Raw genomic sequence first — 15,325 nt, forward strand, 5'->3', positions numbered from 1 at the left:
CATTTGAATTAGAGAAATGGTACTGTCTACCTAACACGCTTCTTTATTGACATTGTTCTAATGTGAGAGTTTCTTTCAAGTTCATTCACAAATTACTGTTTTTACTAATCAATACTGAAATTGGAGCCACAAGGTAAGCACATGTTAAAATACCTACTTGTAAATGGGCTGAAATGATAAACAATGCAGATTAAGGCAGAAGAGATGAGGGGGGAAAAAACTGAAATCCTGGAATGATCCTTTAACATTGCCCAGGTGGGAGAGTGCCAGTCTTATTTTTGGGTAGTGTGTTCAGTCGAAGCCGGTCCCTTATTTGCAGATGTCCTGTTCCAAAAGTGTCTGGCAGGCTAGTGGTGATGGTCCTTTGCAAGTACTGATCACAGTATATGCTTCATACTGCCAACTGTCTGAGGGGGACACAGTCTCTACTGTCTCTACTCTGTCCATCAACTCAGATACCAACTCTGTAAAGGACTGTATACAAGAAGGGTCATCTGATCATTTCGGCTATTTTGTTGACATGTTCTCATCAATGTCTGTTAATAAATATCACATGGTTTAGATCACGTGTACATATTTTATCCACCAATCTCTAGGGATTGTGTCTAACATTTAAAGCCAAGTAAAGTGTTTTCTGGAAGAAAGTGTTTATTGACACTTGGAATCACAAGACATGAATTAGTCAGCATGTATGATTGATGTAGACATTACCATAAAATGTGAGTGAACAATCACTGTGGGCAAGTTTATGTGGAATTTCCCTGTGCGCGCATATGCAACTACTTTGAGTGGGTGTAGGGAAGTGCTGTGTGTATATATACTAAACCTAAATGACAAAGTGTTACAAGAGCTAATAGCAAAGAGCTGGTGTTGGACGAGGCAGAATGAAGCTGACACGTGTTTTCACAGGTAATTATACTCATCTCCCACTCATTTTAACTTGAGTTATGGCATTGGCTAAGAGTGTGTTCTGTCTTCACAGCCTTGGGATCTTTTTGCTTCCTGCTTTCACCAGCCTCTACAGGTGGGTTTTGTGTGTGAGAACAATTTTTTTTTTTTTTTTAAGGAATTGCTTTCCTGTTATTAATTGAAAATTATTATTAAGGTTCTCAAGAGGAATCCCCTGAAATCATTGGGCCAGACCGTATCCAGTTGAAAGCACGTCCAGGTAACATTTGTTTTTTAAGTGCATTTAAGTTCCAACCCTAACTTCATCTTCTTATATTTGAAGATCTGTTTTTAAGTGATACTGTACATGTACTGAAGCTGTGTGTGAATGTAGTGCAGGTCTGAGTGTGTTCCTCTCTCAACAGGAAAGCGGCTGGTTCTCCACTGCAAGGCATATCCAAAGTGTGAAGATGACCAGACGCTCATCTACTGGCTGGTCAACGGCTCTTTCCCTGAAGACACCTTCACTAACGGCAGAGTGGCAGAGACAAAGGAGTGAGTTTGAAGAGTTTATTTTACATATCACCCTTTTATTGGAAAGGCCCTTAACATAGCCCAAAGGAAATCATTTAATTACAATAATACATATAGATGCAATATATAACTTCTCAGCAGTTAAACTGGTGTATATTATTTGCTTGTAAGTCATTTCTGCTATGACACATATTACTGTAAGATGCAATGGATTTATCACATCCTGAAAACAAGCTGTGGATGGGTTGTAATAACTGTGTGTTTCAGATCAACGTCAGAGGGCGGTACAATCCTACAGAGGAGTTTGGTGTTGAAGAACGTAACATCAGAGGACCTCAGATCCACCTTCATTTGCGTCGTGACAAACCCTGTTGGGATTGCCCAGAAGCACATAACACTAAAAGCAACAATAAGGAAAAGACTTACTGAGCGTCACTGCAGTAATAAAGTGTAATTCTGTGAGCACTGTGTTATCTTGCAAGCTGAATTAAAAATAGAGTTATAGTTAAAACAACTACCTGTGACTTTACTATTACACTATTGGGTGGAATGCACTGGGAAATCTATGCCAAAGCACAGAGCTGGGTGTGGAAATGTATGAAACTTGTAGTTGTTGATTGTAATCACACCCTGTTTTTATTCGGTCACATGACCAACTTTCACTGGCATTTTGATTCTACCAGACAAAAGTATCTACTCTTCTTCATGAATGCTGTCAATAGATATTTGAACTAAATGCTGTGCTTGTATCATTCCAGTGTGTGTTGACTAGATATGCCATCTTATATTTATATAAATTTTTTTAACCACACATGAAAATATACCATATAATCGTGAGACAAAATTTGATCACTCAATGTACTGAGCTCCATATTTGGCCAGCGATGTACATAATGACTATGGGTTTAAGTACAGGCTCAGTTTAAGACCTACAGCAACATTTTAACATGGACCCTCACATTACAGGGCACCAAAACATTAAAACAAGCAGCTTTTTTATGTGTAGTCAACAAACCTTAAAGGTCCCAAATTATTCAGCTTTCATGATTTATTTTCAAATATACTATGGCTCATGTTGTTCATGATATTTTGCAAATAAATAGTAGTGTAGATCAAAGTATATTTATTGAATGAATTTGAAGGCCGAGTCCTCACAGGCAGAACAATACCAGCCCCTCTAATTTAAATGAGGTGAACCTGCTGAGTGGAGGCGTTGCAGTTCAAATGCTGTAAACTGGGCTGATTGGAAGGATTTTAGAAATTTAGTGAAGCGTACCAATCAAGACAAAGTCCAGTCATGATGCATTGACTGAAATTAGTCCAAAACTGCCTGTAAAAAAAGGATTTTAATTAATTTTATTTAATTGTAATTATAACAATGTCTGCATTAAACATCTTTGATTGTATATGTATATAACTAGAGGGACATTTGAATTTCTATAATAGAGCTGCTTTAATATGCAATGACTTTGAGTCATTGCATAGTCCATAACAAAAAATCCATGTAAACCTATTAAACCACAAATATCAACATACAGACAGATTCTCTTTCCAGTCCTTTTGCATTTCAACATATCTTTGGGATTTCAGATGTGATTATGTTTGGCTCTTAATTACACTGAGGCACCATGGAGTATATTGTTGGCTGAACGAGAGATAAAAAAAGATCCGAGCTCAGTTACCTGCTTTCAATCAACATGTTCCTGCTTTAAGATAGGCATAAATGACTTCAGCAGTTTTTCTTCATACCAATCCATAACTAAACTGCTGACACTGAAGCCTCCACACCCAGCTCCTCCAAGCAGTGCTGCAAGTTGGCCTTCCTGTCAGGATGCACGTTTTCCCGGATGCTCTTCCGGATGAGGGTGGCAGCATCTTCGATGACAGACGGCCACTTCACTGAAGAGGTGAAGTACGGCTGGAGTAGCTCTTGGTTGGCATTCAGTGCCATTCCCAGCAGGAATCGCAGGAAAATGTCCAGTCTTCCGTCTTCATAAAGCAGGCTTTTCTCCACAGCGCTCTTGTACAGTTCCATCACACTCTGTGCCTTGAATATACGCGAGATCTTGGTTTTCTTTGCGTTGTCAAGAGCATTCTTCCCATGGTTTCTAAAGGAGAGAAACACATACAAGGCAGCCATGTACTCCTGCATGGTGCTGTGGATAAAGCACTGGACCCTTTCCTGTAACATGATGTATTGCTCTAGTATGAACTCTGTGCACAGGCCGCTGTTAATCACTGCCTCCTCAGTAGTTAACCCACTGTCTTTCCAGTAGGACTTGGATATTTTGACCTGGGCTTTTTCCAGCAGGGTGAAGGCCACCTTTCCAAGTTTCATGAGGAAGTCTCTCTCTTCCTCTGAGGTGCGGGGCGGCGCTCTGCAGCTGCGCCCATGCAGGAGCACCCGCAGCAGCTGTGTGTACGCATGGGTGATGCTCCTGGGCAGCTCTGCCTCTGATCCACGTTCACTAAACACATGCTGGAACACGCCACTCAACACTGAGCAAAACAAGGGCAGGTGACACATGATGTGGAGGGTCTTGCAGGAGTTCAGATGGGTGATAACTCGATCTGCTTGTGCTGGGTCCTCAAACCTCTTCTTAAAGTACTCTTCCTTTTGCGTGTCATTGAAACCGCGCACCTCAAACACCTCGTGCAACACATCCCCAGGAAAGCTGCGCGATTTTAGAGGGCGAGAAGTGACCCAGATGATGCCATTGTAGAACAGTCTCCCTCTGAGCAGGTTGACCACCAGCACATTCAGGGAGGTGGGCTGTGTGTGGTCGCAACGAAGCTCAGTGTTGTAGAAGTCAAGCTTGTGGGGGTACTCATCAAGACCATCACAGACTAACATTACTTTCCCCTCATCATCACTCGCCAGCTTCTTCAACTTTTTGGTTTCTGGGTAGAGCGTGTTTATTATATCCACCAAGCTTATCTCGGAGCCCTCGAAGGCGTTCAGTTCTCTGAATGGCAGTGGAAACAGAAAAGAGATGTGGGGGTGGGTCCGCTCTGCAGCCCATTCCTGGATTAACTTCTGCACCGCCATAGTCTTCCCTGTGCCTGGCATCCCAACAGTCATAAGAGACCTCACACGCTCACTCTGGATCATATCGAGACTCAAGATCTCCGTACATGAAAGCGGCTTCTCTGGTTTCCGGTTGGTATTCAGGTTTTCTAACTGCCTGACCTCATGTTGAGTATTTGGGCCATTATCCCACGTTGTTGTAATGTAGAGATTAGTGAAGACACTGTCCAAGGCCTTCTTCTCTCCCTGCATGGCCTCCTGTACGTCGCCGTACTTCCTCTTCAGAGTCATACTTAGCTCAAAACGTACTTCATCTGCAAAAAGAGAAACCAACATTTTAAAAAAGGAAGTTTAGGTGAAAATGCACAAGACTCTCATGTGTGTTTCCAACTGACACTTAATTGGGTGCTGTTTAATCAGAGCATAGTGAAAGTTAAAGACTTCTTTACTACTTTGTACTTACTGTAAATCTTTTACCCTGTGCAAATAAATCATTGAGTATCTTATCAATCCATTTAATTTGAAACTTAATTGTTTACACGATTTGTCTCCTTTACATTCAAGTAATAATAAACCACAGAGTAAAGCAGGGGCATACTTTTGATGCGCAGGTCCTCGAGATAGCGAACGAGCTGGTGCAGCCGCATTTCCTCAAGGAGGGCCTTGGTGAGCTGCAGAGACACTTCTAGGTCGTAACACTCCAGCAGCCTGTCCACCAGGTCCACCATGTCCATGCCTTGGGGAGGAGTGTTGAAAGACTCTGGGTAACGCCTCCACAGAGTCGCTTTGAATCTCCTCAGATCCAGCTCTGACAGCTTCGCCAAAGTTTTACAGATAGCCTGATTCCAAAAGAAGTACAAAACTAAGAGTTGTGCTTTTCAATGTGAGTGTATTTTCTACGCCATTTGTTACAAACTGACAAATACAGATGAGCCCACAAATTAACACCAACCTTGAAAGTGAATCCCACTGTCAGACTAGGGTGCCTAATCTCATTTGGGTCCCGGATTAATTCAGGTCTTTCAGGAGGCTCTGAGATGTCCTCCTCTTTGTTTCGAACCCTGGTGCGGCCATAGCGGGGAGATTGAAATATGTTTTAGTGCCATTCCGCTATACACACACGCCCACACATGCACACACTTTTAAAAGATGCCATGGGTGTATTTTTACTTGTGCGTTCTTTTTTCACAATCATCACTGTCCAAGGAATAGCAGCTTGAGTATGAATCTGTTCTCTCTAGATGGACCCTGTACACACGGAAACACAGAAGACTTGCATTGCAAACAGTGGGACTCCAAGATTTGATGATGTTAGTTTAGTTCACTATGTTTATTACTGTATTGCTTGAGTGTATGTATTGTTTTTTTCCCTCTAAATACTTTATGTTGTGTTTGTACCTTGTGGAGGAATCATCTTCGTCATCCATTTCAACAGATTTGTGGAAACCCTCGCTATTCATTGAAGTGTAGCTCAGGGCCGGAGGCGCGGCCTGTTCCACGTGCCTACAAAGTGAAAAAGTTGGAAGCCACTTCAATGCAAAAGGTGAAAATTTAGTAAGTGTTCAGTAGGCGTAAACCAATAAGGCACAAAAAGAGCAATTATAGAACACCTATTAAACCACTTTCCACAACCACAATTCAGGAAACCGCCTATGATCAGCAGATAGATACTACACAGAATTAGAAGCTAAATACTTTCTCAACACATTCATTTCAATAGGAAGCATATTTCAATCAGACAACATTCATGCTGGTGACAACAATTGGCAGATGCTAGTGGCACCTGTACCACAAGAGGAATAGGTTGTTCTGATGCCCTGAAATATATCTCCCAGTAATATGTCTACATTGTCTCTCAAATTTGACAGAAAAAAGACCTTTAGAGGCTGCTTGCTTTGTCTTTTTAATCATCCCCCAGACCAAAATTGTTCCAACACTCTTAATTTGCTACTTTAGGCCTATTTTGCCTCTCATCAAAGAAATATCACTTAAATGAGTCACTACAACAGTGGGAAAGTGAACCACTAAGACATAAGGTTAGTTGTCCCCCACCAAAGGGGGGACTATGGATCGGTCTCCGTCCGTTAGTTAGTTAATTCGTTCGTTAGTCACACTGTAACGTTGTTGACTTTGTGTCGCTAGGGGGCGGCATTGACGATGAATGGGGACTCAGTGGTAAAGCAGGTCATACAGTTAAAGTTATCATACAATGTGGGGGACAATGAATGGGGACTCAAAGGTAAAGCAATACAGTTAAATTTATCATAGGTAACATAATAGTCTACACACACTACACACTTGGGAGACATCAGACTGGGTTGATGTGTTGAAGTGTGAGTCAATGGAGAATTTTTGGGCAAACCTCTTGTTGGACTGTTGTACTGTTATTGCACTCATCACTGCACTACCACTGTGCCGTCAGTGTTGACTGCTTATATCATATTACCACTTACCTACTGTGCAATACCATATATCACTTATCATTTAGCATTTATATTATTCATAACACTTATGCTCCTGGTGTTGTATGTTATATTGTATATTGTATTATGAATTGTATTGTAGTGTACATTGTGTAATGTACGGATTGTATTTATTGCGTATTGTAGTTCTTATATTTTGTACTGTATTGAGTAAATCAGGACAATTACAGTTACTACATTTCAAGATATAATTTGTAAGCCTAATTCTGAGGAGAGTAGGCAACAGAAATATATGGTCAATCTGTCCTTTCATTGTCCCATACGAAAATGTTTATACAATTTCACTCATATTTCAAGTACACTCAGCAATCACTGACTGACCCAAGGGTGGAACTACATCACTGGTGGGGGACAACATGTTTACTATTTGCTTGTTTTAAGTAAATGAAAAATGTCTCACCACCAACTGCTAGTATCCATGGGGGTCGGGTCGGGTCCCAGGTCCAGAGACGGTCTTCTCTCAGGCACATAGTAGATGTCATCATCCTCATTAGACGCACTCCTTCCTCCAGCAGACACCCCTTCCTCAAAGGAAGAGCTGCCCGACGGTGTGGATATCGTCTCTATTTCAGTGTCTTCCATCACTTCATATGCAGGGTCAGCCGATGGCTGACAGTCAAATCACATGCAAGGATCACTGTTGTTCAAAACGTCACAGGAGGTGAACCCATCTGCGTCTGCGGTGACTGAACACATGAAAAAACAGATTGATTCGGAGCTACATTTTCAGGGTGCATTACAGGGGCAGTACACCAAAATTGATTTTTATGTTGCTAGGAAGACAAGGAGAAGCGATTCAGTCTGTTTCAAGGGAAATACAATCTTATGACATCATCCAATTGCATTGCCTGAGATAGTTCAAAGGATTTTTTTTTTTTTTTTACTTTCCTGTACCCATATAGAACCTCTTTTTCTGAACGATGTTTAAGGTAACATGACCATACCTTGTTTTATTTTTTTGTAAGGGAGGTGGGTATGTTGGGGTTGTCAGGCGTGAACAAGACAGACTTCTACCAAGTGGTGGCCTGGATGAAAGGTAGACTGTCGTTTCATAGGGAAACATGGCTAAAGTTCCTTTCAACAATCTCAATGCAGTGCAATTCGATGATGTCATAGCATTGGATTTCTCTATCCTCGTGACGCCCCGTGAATCAAATGAGAAAACGTCGAGTCAATTTTAGGATATAAGTAATTTTTTGGCTGAGTGACAACCTAAAAGCCACAAGTTCGGTGAAATGTCCATTTAATTACAATGGCCTTGACACCCATGGGAAGCTTTTCATATCATTCACTCTCAGAAACGGACCATAGTTAATTCAATGTCCACGTTACCGAAACAGGAGTAGCAGCTACGGCGTCATAAGGACACTTCCCTACACTCAATGTGTCAAAGTTCAGCTCTTCTCAACACACCACTTCACATGAAACGTGCAGAAATACTGCAATAGGATCATAATGTGATTTCCCCAATACGTTTGAGAATTTAAAATGTCTAAATCTGTCTATAACATGTCTATAAAATGTCTATAACTTTGAAATTTGATAGTTACTCAGGCAGGCTCGGGATAACAAAGATGTCGACCAGAAAGACTTAATGTGAGCACAACAAACCGGGAATTAGACGTCCGCTCTTCAGATAGTTTCACGTCAAATTAAGATAATATTTCCGTAGTGGGCAAAAGTGAAGGCTAAATAAAATATCTCTATGAACATACCTCGGTTTTACTTCCTTATCTTTGCCATGCCAGGACGTTATCATACGTCCGCCCCCGCTTCCATGACAACTTTCTCTTTTACTCTTACTGGGGGATTAGCAACTAAGATCACACAGCAAACTCTGCCACCCACTGGCCTGGAGGGTGAAAGATAAATGATTACTGTTAGAAACTAGAAAGTTTACATCTGAGGGAGATGTGAGAGTGCTTGCTGAGTTTAAAAAGTGCTATTAGCCTAGGGTATAAGTATGAGGTATGAAGTAATTTAGATGACATGAAATGGTGCAAGTTGTAAGGATATTAATCTGAATAAAATGTGGTAAAATATGTTTGAGGGTCCTGTTTGGTGCCTGTTTGTCTCCACAGACTGCCATGTGTTTTATTGTGCAGGACAAAAAAACCCAACTAAACTCTCATTGATAACACATTCACCACAGCTGAACACGTTTTGCCGCACTTACACAGCACATTTATAATTTCCTTATTTCAACTCTCATTAAGAGTTATACTTATGGTAATGATGATTAAGCATTTGAACAGTGTGTAAAATTAATGCATAAAACATGCAATACCTCCTAAAAAGTCCCAAAAAATGCAATTTTAAAAAACATGCCTTGGGGTTAGGGTTAGATTTAATTTGTGCTATGAGGCTGTTTTAGACTTTGTATGCTGTTTGCTTATATGCACTACTGCTTAGTTTTGCCCACTTTCCATGTGTCGCTCATCCTCTTATCTGGACTTGTGCTGCCTTTTGGGTTCCTTCATCCACATGTTTCTCTGGTTGTTGAGCCAATTAATTTAATTGAAATTCATATCTAAAATGACACAACAACCCTGAGCAGCCTCAAGATGTAAGTGAATACAAATGAGTGACGTTGAGACCATTGGAGTTAGTTACAACAGAGAAGCAATGATTTTTGTCCAAGTAAACAGAGGGTGCACTTTCCACTTTCTCCTCTCTAAGTTTACTATGGAAGTCAGTGAAATAAAAGGACAGAGCTGAAATCAAATGCCATCCATAAGTGACACAGGTATCCCACACTGTTATTATGAAGCAGAGTAGCCTACATCCTACACCCTAAAATCCCATTAAGATGTCGCGAAGAGACCATTTCACTGTGTTGGTCAGATTTATACTGAGCAGCACAGCTGGCCCAAATCAGGTCTGATTGGGATCCAATGTATTCAAACAGCTGGCCCTAATTATCTCTTTAATTGGGTTGAGTTAACCTTTATATGTAAATTAATGTTTCATGAAAATATCACATATAGGCCTACAGTAGAATGTTGACAAATGAGGAGGCTTGTTTATTTGATTTTGCTTGTTTATTTATTGATTTATTTTTTGAATAGTAATTCTACTTCTACATTCCCATTTTATTGCACTGTATTTTTTATTGCAGCCCTCTGCTGAACTTTTTTTTTCTTGTCATTTTCACTTAGCCTAGGCAATATCAATCTTGCCACTTAATTTAATGGCAGTGCTACAGGCTGATCTATATATCTATCTATTAAACAATATCAGTATGATCAATCATAGTCCAAAGCTTTCATTATTGTAGAAAGACCTCAAGCTTTGTCGTCTCAAAAATACAAAATTTGCATTACAGCATGTATCTGGTTCGAGCTGTGTTGGCTTTCATTTTGTTATTTATTTAAATATTTTATTTGCTTGCTTTCCTTAGCTGTAAATCTAGTCATTTTATCAATTAGTAACTTCACACAGGCTACTTATTCTTGTCCCTGTGCCTTCATGCACTTAAATCATCTTCAGTAAAACACAACGCTTTTCAAGACAGCTGCCAAATCCTGCTCTGTCCTGTTTTCTCTTAATAATGTTTGTCTCTAATGACTATGCCTTGGTGTTTTTAATTTTCTTCTCGTTTTTTTCATTTTTGTCACATGGTGCTCTTTAATTGCTCTCTGTGGGGAGTATAAACTAGCCTACTTAATTAAATTGAGCTTGTATCTACAAAACGTTTACAGTGCTTTATCTTCGAATAACAAGCAAGTTGGCAAAAACGACACACTATAAATGTATTTGTAACTATAGCCATCTAAAAGCTACGGAATTACATACAGTTAGCCTAATACAATCACTAGGTTTGTTGCAGACAATTAACACTCAAGTGTTATATTAGGCTACAGTAGGCTACTACCAAGGGCAAACTCCCAAACCCTATTAGGGCACAGTACAGTAAACTCCAGAAATGCAGGCCTACTTTTTGCTGTAACACCAAATTTTAAATTCTAAATTTTAAATATGAACTGCTACTTTTGCCATTCCGTTTTTCCATCTTCTATGCCTTTATGTGTGCTGTAGGGTAGCCTGTAGTTCTTCTATTGAATGAAAGAGTTGTTCTTTTGTTAGGCGCTATAGGAACACAAAGTGAACCTTATGGAGGCTACTTTGTTAATCTCCTATGATATCACTATGACATTCCTATAGGGACTAATAATATTGCAATAATATTTGCTATGACACCACTTGTCGGGTTTGTATTGTAAGACAATGAATAATGGTTGAACCTGTTTCTCAATAGATGAGAATAAAGCGGAGCGCATGTCAGCATCCTTGTCTCTTCGGCGACCGTCGTTTCCACTAGACTGCGCTTTGTGTGATGGAGGCGCGAGCAGCGACAAAGACGGAGGCGAGGAGGGAAACGGTGGGAGGTATGAGGGCTGATTAATGCCCCCGAGAAGTAGGAGGAGGAGAAGCACTGTCAACATAGCCAGTGTTTTGAATTGTTTTAACAGGGACTTGTGCTGCATTCACATTGTGGCAGTAGGATAAACTGGATGTTCATTGTTTTCAATGGGAGAAAGATGATTAAGTCTGCCAGCAATACCACCTACCATGTCTGCAGAGACTAAATTCAATTTTTGCCATCCACACTAGCAGTGAATGCAAACTAGATGTTGAAAAGTCTAGTAAAATGGATGCTTAGGCTATATGCAGGAGAACATACATACATTTGTGCCCCTGCTTTTCTTGTCTTCTCTTTCAATGAATAGAATATTAAATGGAGCTTTTTTTTCTTTTTGACTATCCATTTTGGAGTTTGGGAGAAAACGATGTTATGCCAAATCTTGATTTGGTTGGGCTATTCCTATTCCCTGCTTGGCTTCCTATTTATTTACATTGGAAATCATATTTAAGAATTTTTTCAAATATAAAAAGAATGCTCTGTTATTTCCCCAGGCTGGACTCAGTTTCGTGCCAGCCTTTTCTGGTGTAGTAGTGCTGTAGTATAGCTTCAGAAAAACGACCATTAGTCTACTTTGGGTCATATCTCTTGGGAATAGGCCTGCAGCAAGTTTTCGTGTCCCTACCTTGAGAGTGTATCTTTTCACATTGGTTTCTATCACATCCTCATCAAAAAAGTAATCTTGGTGATTCGTCATCCTTCTGCATGAACACTGACCCCTCGTCTTCATCACACCACCACTATCATCGTCCTCTCTATGAGCTGGTACTTTAGCTTGGCAAAAAAACAAACAAAAAAAAACGAATCCAGCTTAGCTAATTGGCTAACTTCTTCTCCTGCTCTTGCTTTTCTTTTTCTTTTCATTTTTGAGCATCACTCTCACCACTGATAAGGCATTACGGTCTGCCAGTCTGTGGCTGTTCAAGAGCTAGGTTTTGTGTTAACAAGAGCCCGGGCCATTCAGTCTGCAACCTGAGCCCTGACACCTGAGCCCTGCCACAACACACTGTGTAGTGGAGGGCCACAACACACTGGGTGCAGCGCCATCGTAGCCACCAGTGCAGCTGGAAGCCTCCTCTGTCTCCATTGCCAAAGCCAGCCTGGCAGGCTTCCATTGCCATGGACAAACAAAATGTACACAAATGTATCTAATTGTTCACCTAAGTAAATGTTTATTTTACAATGCATAGGCCTATACAATTCTGCACATCATCACCAGCTAAACAGAGGGTCTGAAATTATTATGGATTCTGTCACTCAAACAGCTTTTTCACAATATTTAAATATATATTAATATTTATATTCATATATTTGTATTTTCTCCCCAAAAAGCGGTGTAGTGTGAACATGCCCATAGTTTCCACTAAGACCCTTCTCCCCCTCCTCTGGCTCCTCCTGCTCCTTTGCGGCATGAATCACCCCTCATACATAGTACACAGCACGGTGAGGGCTATGACTCCATGTCTGTGTATGAGGGAGGATTGTGTAGAGCGAACCAAACCTTCCCAGACACCAGGGTGATGTGGAAGCCTGCGCGTTGTTCTCCTGCTCTGGATGGTATTGAGATGTATTTGAAAAGGGGGTCGGGCAGCAGCAGCCTACCAGCATCACCGCCGCCGAGCCTGACATGAATGACAAATAAAAGAGCTCTTTCAAGCGAACCAACAGCAGAGGAATGTGCAGAAGTCTGTCGGGCTACACTCAAGCTGCTCAAAGCGACATTTTGGACCTTTTGGACCTACCTCGTTGTTTGTAAACACCCAAACCCAACATAGCAGAATTTGGTGCGCCTTGGATTTTTTTTTGAGGGGGGGTGGGTTTGTTGGGAGGTGTTTTTCTTTTGTCAGGCGTGAACAAGACAAACTTCTACCATGGCACTGGTCATGGAGCCTGTGAGCAAGTGGAGCTCCAGTCAAGTGGTTGACTGGATGAAAGGTAGGCTGTGGCATGATTGAAACTGAAATTTAGATCACCAAACTGCTATTGCAATGAATCGTACTGCACGGAAATAAATGAAACGTTTCACCATAGGTTCACTTGTGATGAGGACAAAACACCTGCTGAGCGTTCACATATCGGCATGTGGCTTGTAAAGGCTATTAATAATAGCTTCAAGTCACTGAATCGATTTTTCAGTCAATATCAGTGTTTAAATCATGTGTCCTTACAGACCAATACATTCTCCTGAACCTGAGAATTTCAAATTACTGAAACGGTTTAAAACCTCTATTGTGTCTATCGTGGTTATTGTTGTTACAACGGGATCGCCTCGCAGAATTGGAAAACACTTGGCGGAGATCCAGTAATTACACAGAAATAATTAACCTTCAGTGAATCTGGGATCAAACTCTCTATTTAGAAAGTTAGCAGTGAAGCTTTGTATTATATTCAATTAAGCATTTGGCTACATTGCCGCTGCTACAGTAGCCTAGTTGATATCTGTGCAAAATGTTGATCCATAGACGACGAGGAGAACTTAATGACTTAATAGAGCATCATGTATGCCTAGATAATGCACTGAAACACAAAGGTAATACTAGACCATCCAATATATTATTAAAAAGGATATGTTCTTTGTGTCTACAGACCTTTTGTCAGACATACGATGTGTTATGTGTTGCTGATCTTACTGACAGAACAGCTCTTCAAATATAAGAAACATACAACAGACCAGTAGCCTAAGTTGAAATGCACGTGCACAGATAGGGGCCAGTTGGTAATCAAGCAATTGCTCCATTGACTCTCAACGCAGAGAGTATCCTTTTTGTAGTGAGTCTACTGCTCTTTTCAACTGAATTGAACTGTATTTTTTGGACACCTGTGGACATTCAGTAGCCTATGGAAATTCATCTGAAAAGATGAACTCTGTGTTGCTGTTGGATGAATATGGATAAATCTAGGAAATTGTCCTTTCTTTTGAGATCTATAAATGGCCGACACACAGCCTGGATACTTACAGGGTACAGATAGCTTTGCTGCAAATCTGTATTTATGCCTGTTGGTAATGGTATTATAAAGTTATTACTACTTCCCATCACAGTCTACTGACAGCGAAGACAGTCAAATATGTAAAAACTGACAAGGCTAACATCATTACAAGCCAACAAAAACAAAAACTGTCAGTTCATATGAACTTGTGACCAGTAGCTCCAATTTTAAAACAGTGAAGCAACAAAGACGACAAAGCAATGATGAGAGGAAAGATTTAACTAAGTAATGAAAGATAATGAGAATGTGAAGTTAGGATGCGATGTTATACATTTATTATTAATATTCATACACTGAGTCTGTGTGTGCGTGGGTGTGCATTTGTCTGTAAACGTAATTATTTCAGTACTGTGTGCTGTTTTTGCAGAGCGACGTGCTTATGTGACAGTTCACAGCCTTTCAGAGATGCTCCACATGAAACATATTCATACTTACATCTTTGCTGCCTCAAAACATGCATACATTCTAAACTTGTAGACCTTTTTCTGCTGGCTCAGATGTATTACGAATGCAAGGATCAGACGTCAGTCAGTAGGAGTTGTGTATTACAAGGTGTGTGCCTGAATCCCACAGTGTCTTTTTTACTGTGTAATGTTGTGAGCATGCCAGCTGAGTTAAGAGACAAACGTTAAGTGTAGCTGGAGGATTCAAGACACACAAAGGAGGCACAGGCACAGTAGGACGCGGAGAAAGAGAGAGACAGTATTAACACAACAGTTAACATGAGATCTAAGATGATGTGGATGAGGGGGGTCGCATGAGTGAGAGATGCAGAGAATGAGAAGCGGAGATTGGATATGAGAGAGGGCTCTTTAGTGGCCCACATCTGACAAGTGGAGCAGAGACAATTCTTGTGCCCAGAGTCCAGTAATGGTAATTTAAAGTGAGGGACAGAGAGGCACTGAGAGACAGAGAGAGAGAGGAAACGGAAAGGTTTTTTAATCTTGTCTCACATCCACTCTTAGTTCCCGAGGACTGGCA

At 40.7% G+C, this 15,325-nt stretch overlaps 3 protein-coding genes across 4 annotated transcripts in view; 2 read left to right on the top strand and 1 right to left on the bottom strand.

The window, feature by feature from the left end:
* The first annotated feature begins 661 nt into the window (after window positions 1-661).
* LOC139657149 (interleukin-1 receptor type 2-like) lies at window positions 662-3,169 on the top strand. Its single transcript, XM_071534893.1, has 5 exons — window positions 662-909; window positions 983-1,024; window positions 1,106-1,168; window positions 1,314-1,443; window positions 1,690-3,169. Exons 1-5 carry the CDS (start codon window positions 885-887, stop codon window positions 1,874-1,876), a joined length of 447 nt encoding a protein of 148 aa, XP_071390994.1. The 5' UTR covers window positions 662-884; the 3' UTR covers window positions 1,877-3,169.
* nlrc3l1 (NLR family, CARD domain containing 3-like 1) lies at window positions 2,656-8,706 on the bottom strand. Of its 2 annotated transcripts, XR_011696170.1 has the most exons (8): window positions 8,545-8,684; window positions 7,334-7,619; window positions 5,849-5,953; window positions 5,621-5,698; window positions 5,403-5,511; window positions 5,049-5,289; window positions 3,105-4,764; window positions 2,656-2,752 (listed from the first exon to the last, which is right to left on the bottom strand). XR_011696170.1 is itself a non-coding variant. In XM_071534891.1 (7 exons), the coding sequence occupies exons 2-7, from the start codon at window positions 7,513-7,515 to the stop codon at window positions 3,182-3,184; spliced, it is 2,298 nt and encodes a 765-aa protein (XP_071390992.1). In that variant the 5' UTR covers window positions 7,516-7,619; window positions 8,649-8,706; the 3' UTR covers window positions 3,174-3,181. The 2 variants fall into 2 exon arrangements, 1 of the variants encoding a protein (XP_071390992.1); XM_071534891.1 differs by lacking the exon at window positions 2,656-2,752 and having other exon boundaries at window positions 3,174-4,764; window positions 8,649-8,706.
* A 4,521-nt stretch (window positions 8,707-13,227) lies between these two features.
* Window positions 13,228-15,325, top strand: part of LOC139657152 (connector enhancer of kinase suppressor of ras 2-like) — a 31,356-nt gene continuing 29,258 nt past the window's right edge. Inside the window, exon 1 of the mRNA XM_071534902.1 lies at window positions 13,228-13,291. Within this exon, the coding sequence (XP_071391003.1) occupies window positions 13,228-13,291 (64 nt within the window). The remainder of the gene's footprint in view (window positions 13,292-15,325) is intronic.

Source organism: Centroberyx affinis, unplaced genomic scaffold (genome assembly GCF_046629955.1).
Source record: "Centroberyx affinis isolate AG114_WGS23_722 - 3 ecotype Tasmania unplaced genomic scaffold, CSIRO-AGI_Caff_v1 ptg002635l_1, whole genome shotgun sequence".
Taxonomy (NCBI): Eukaryota; Metazoa; Chordata; class Actinopteri; order Beryciformes; family Berycidae; genus Centroberyx; species Centroberyx affinis.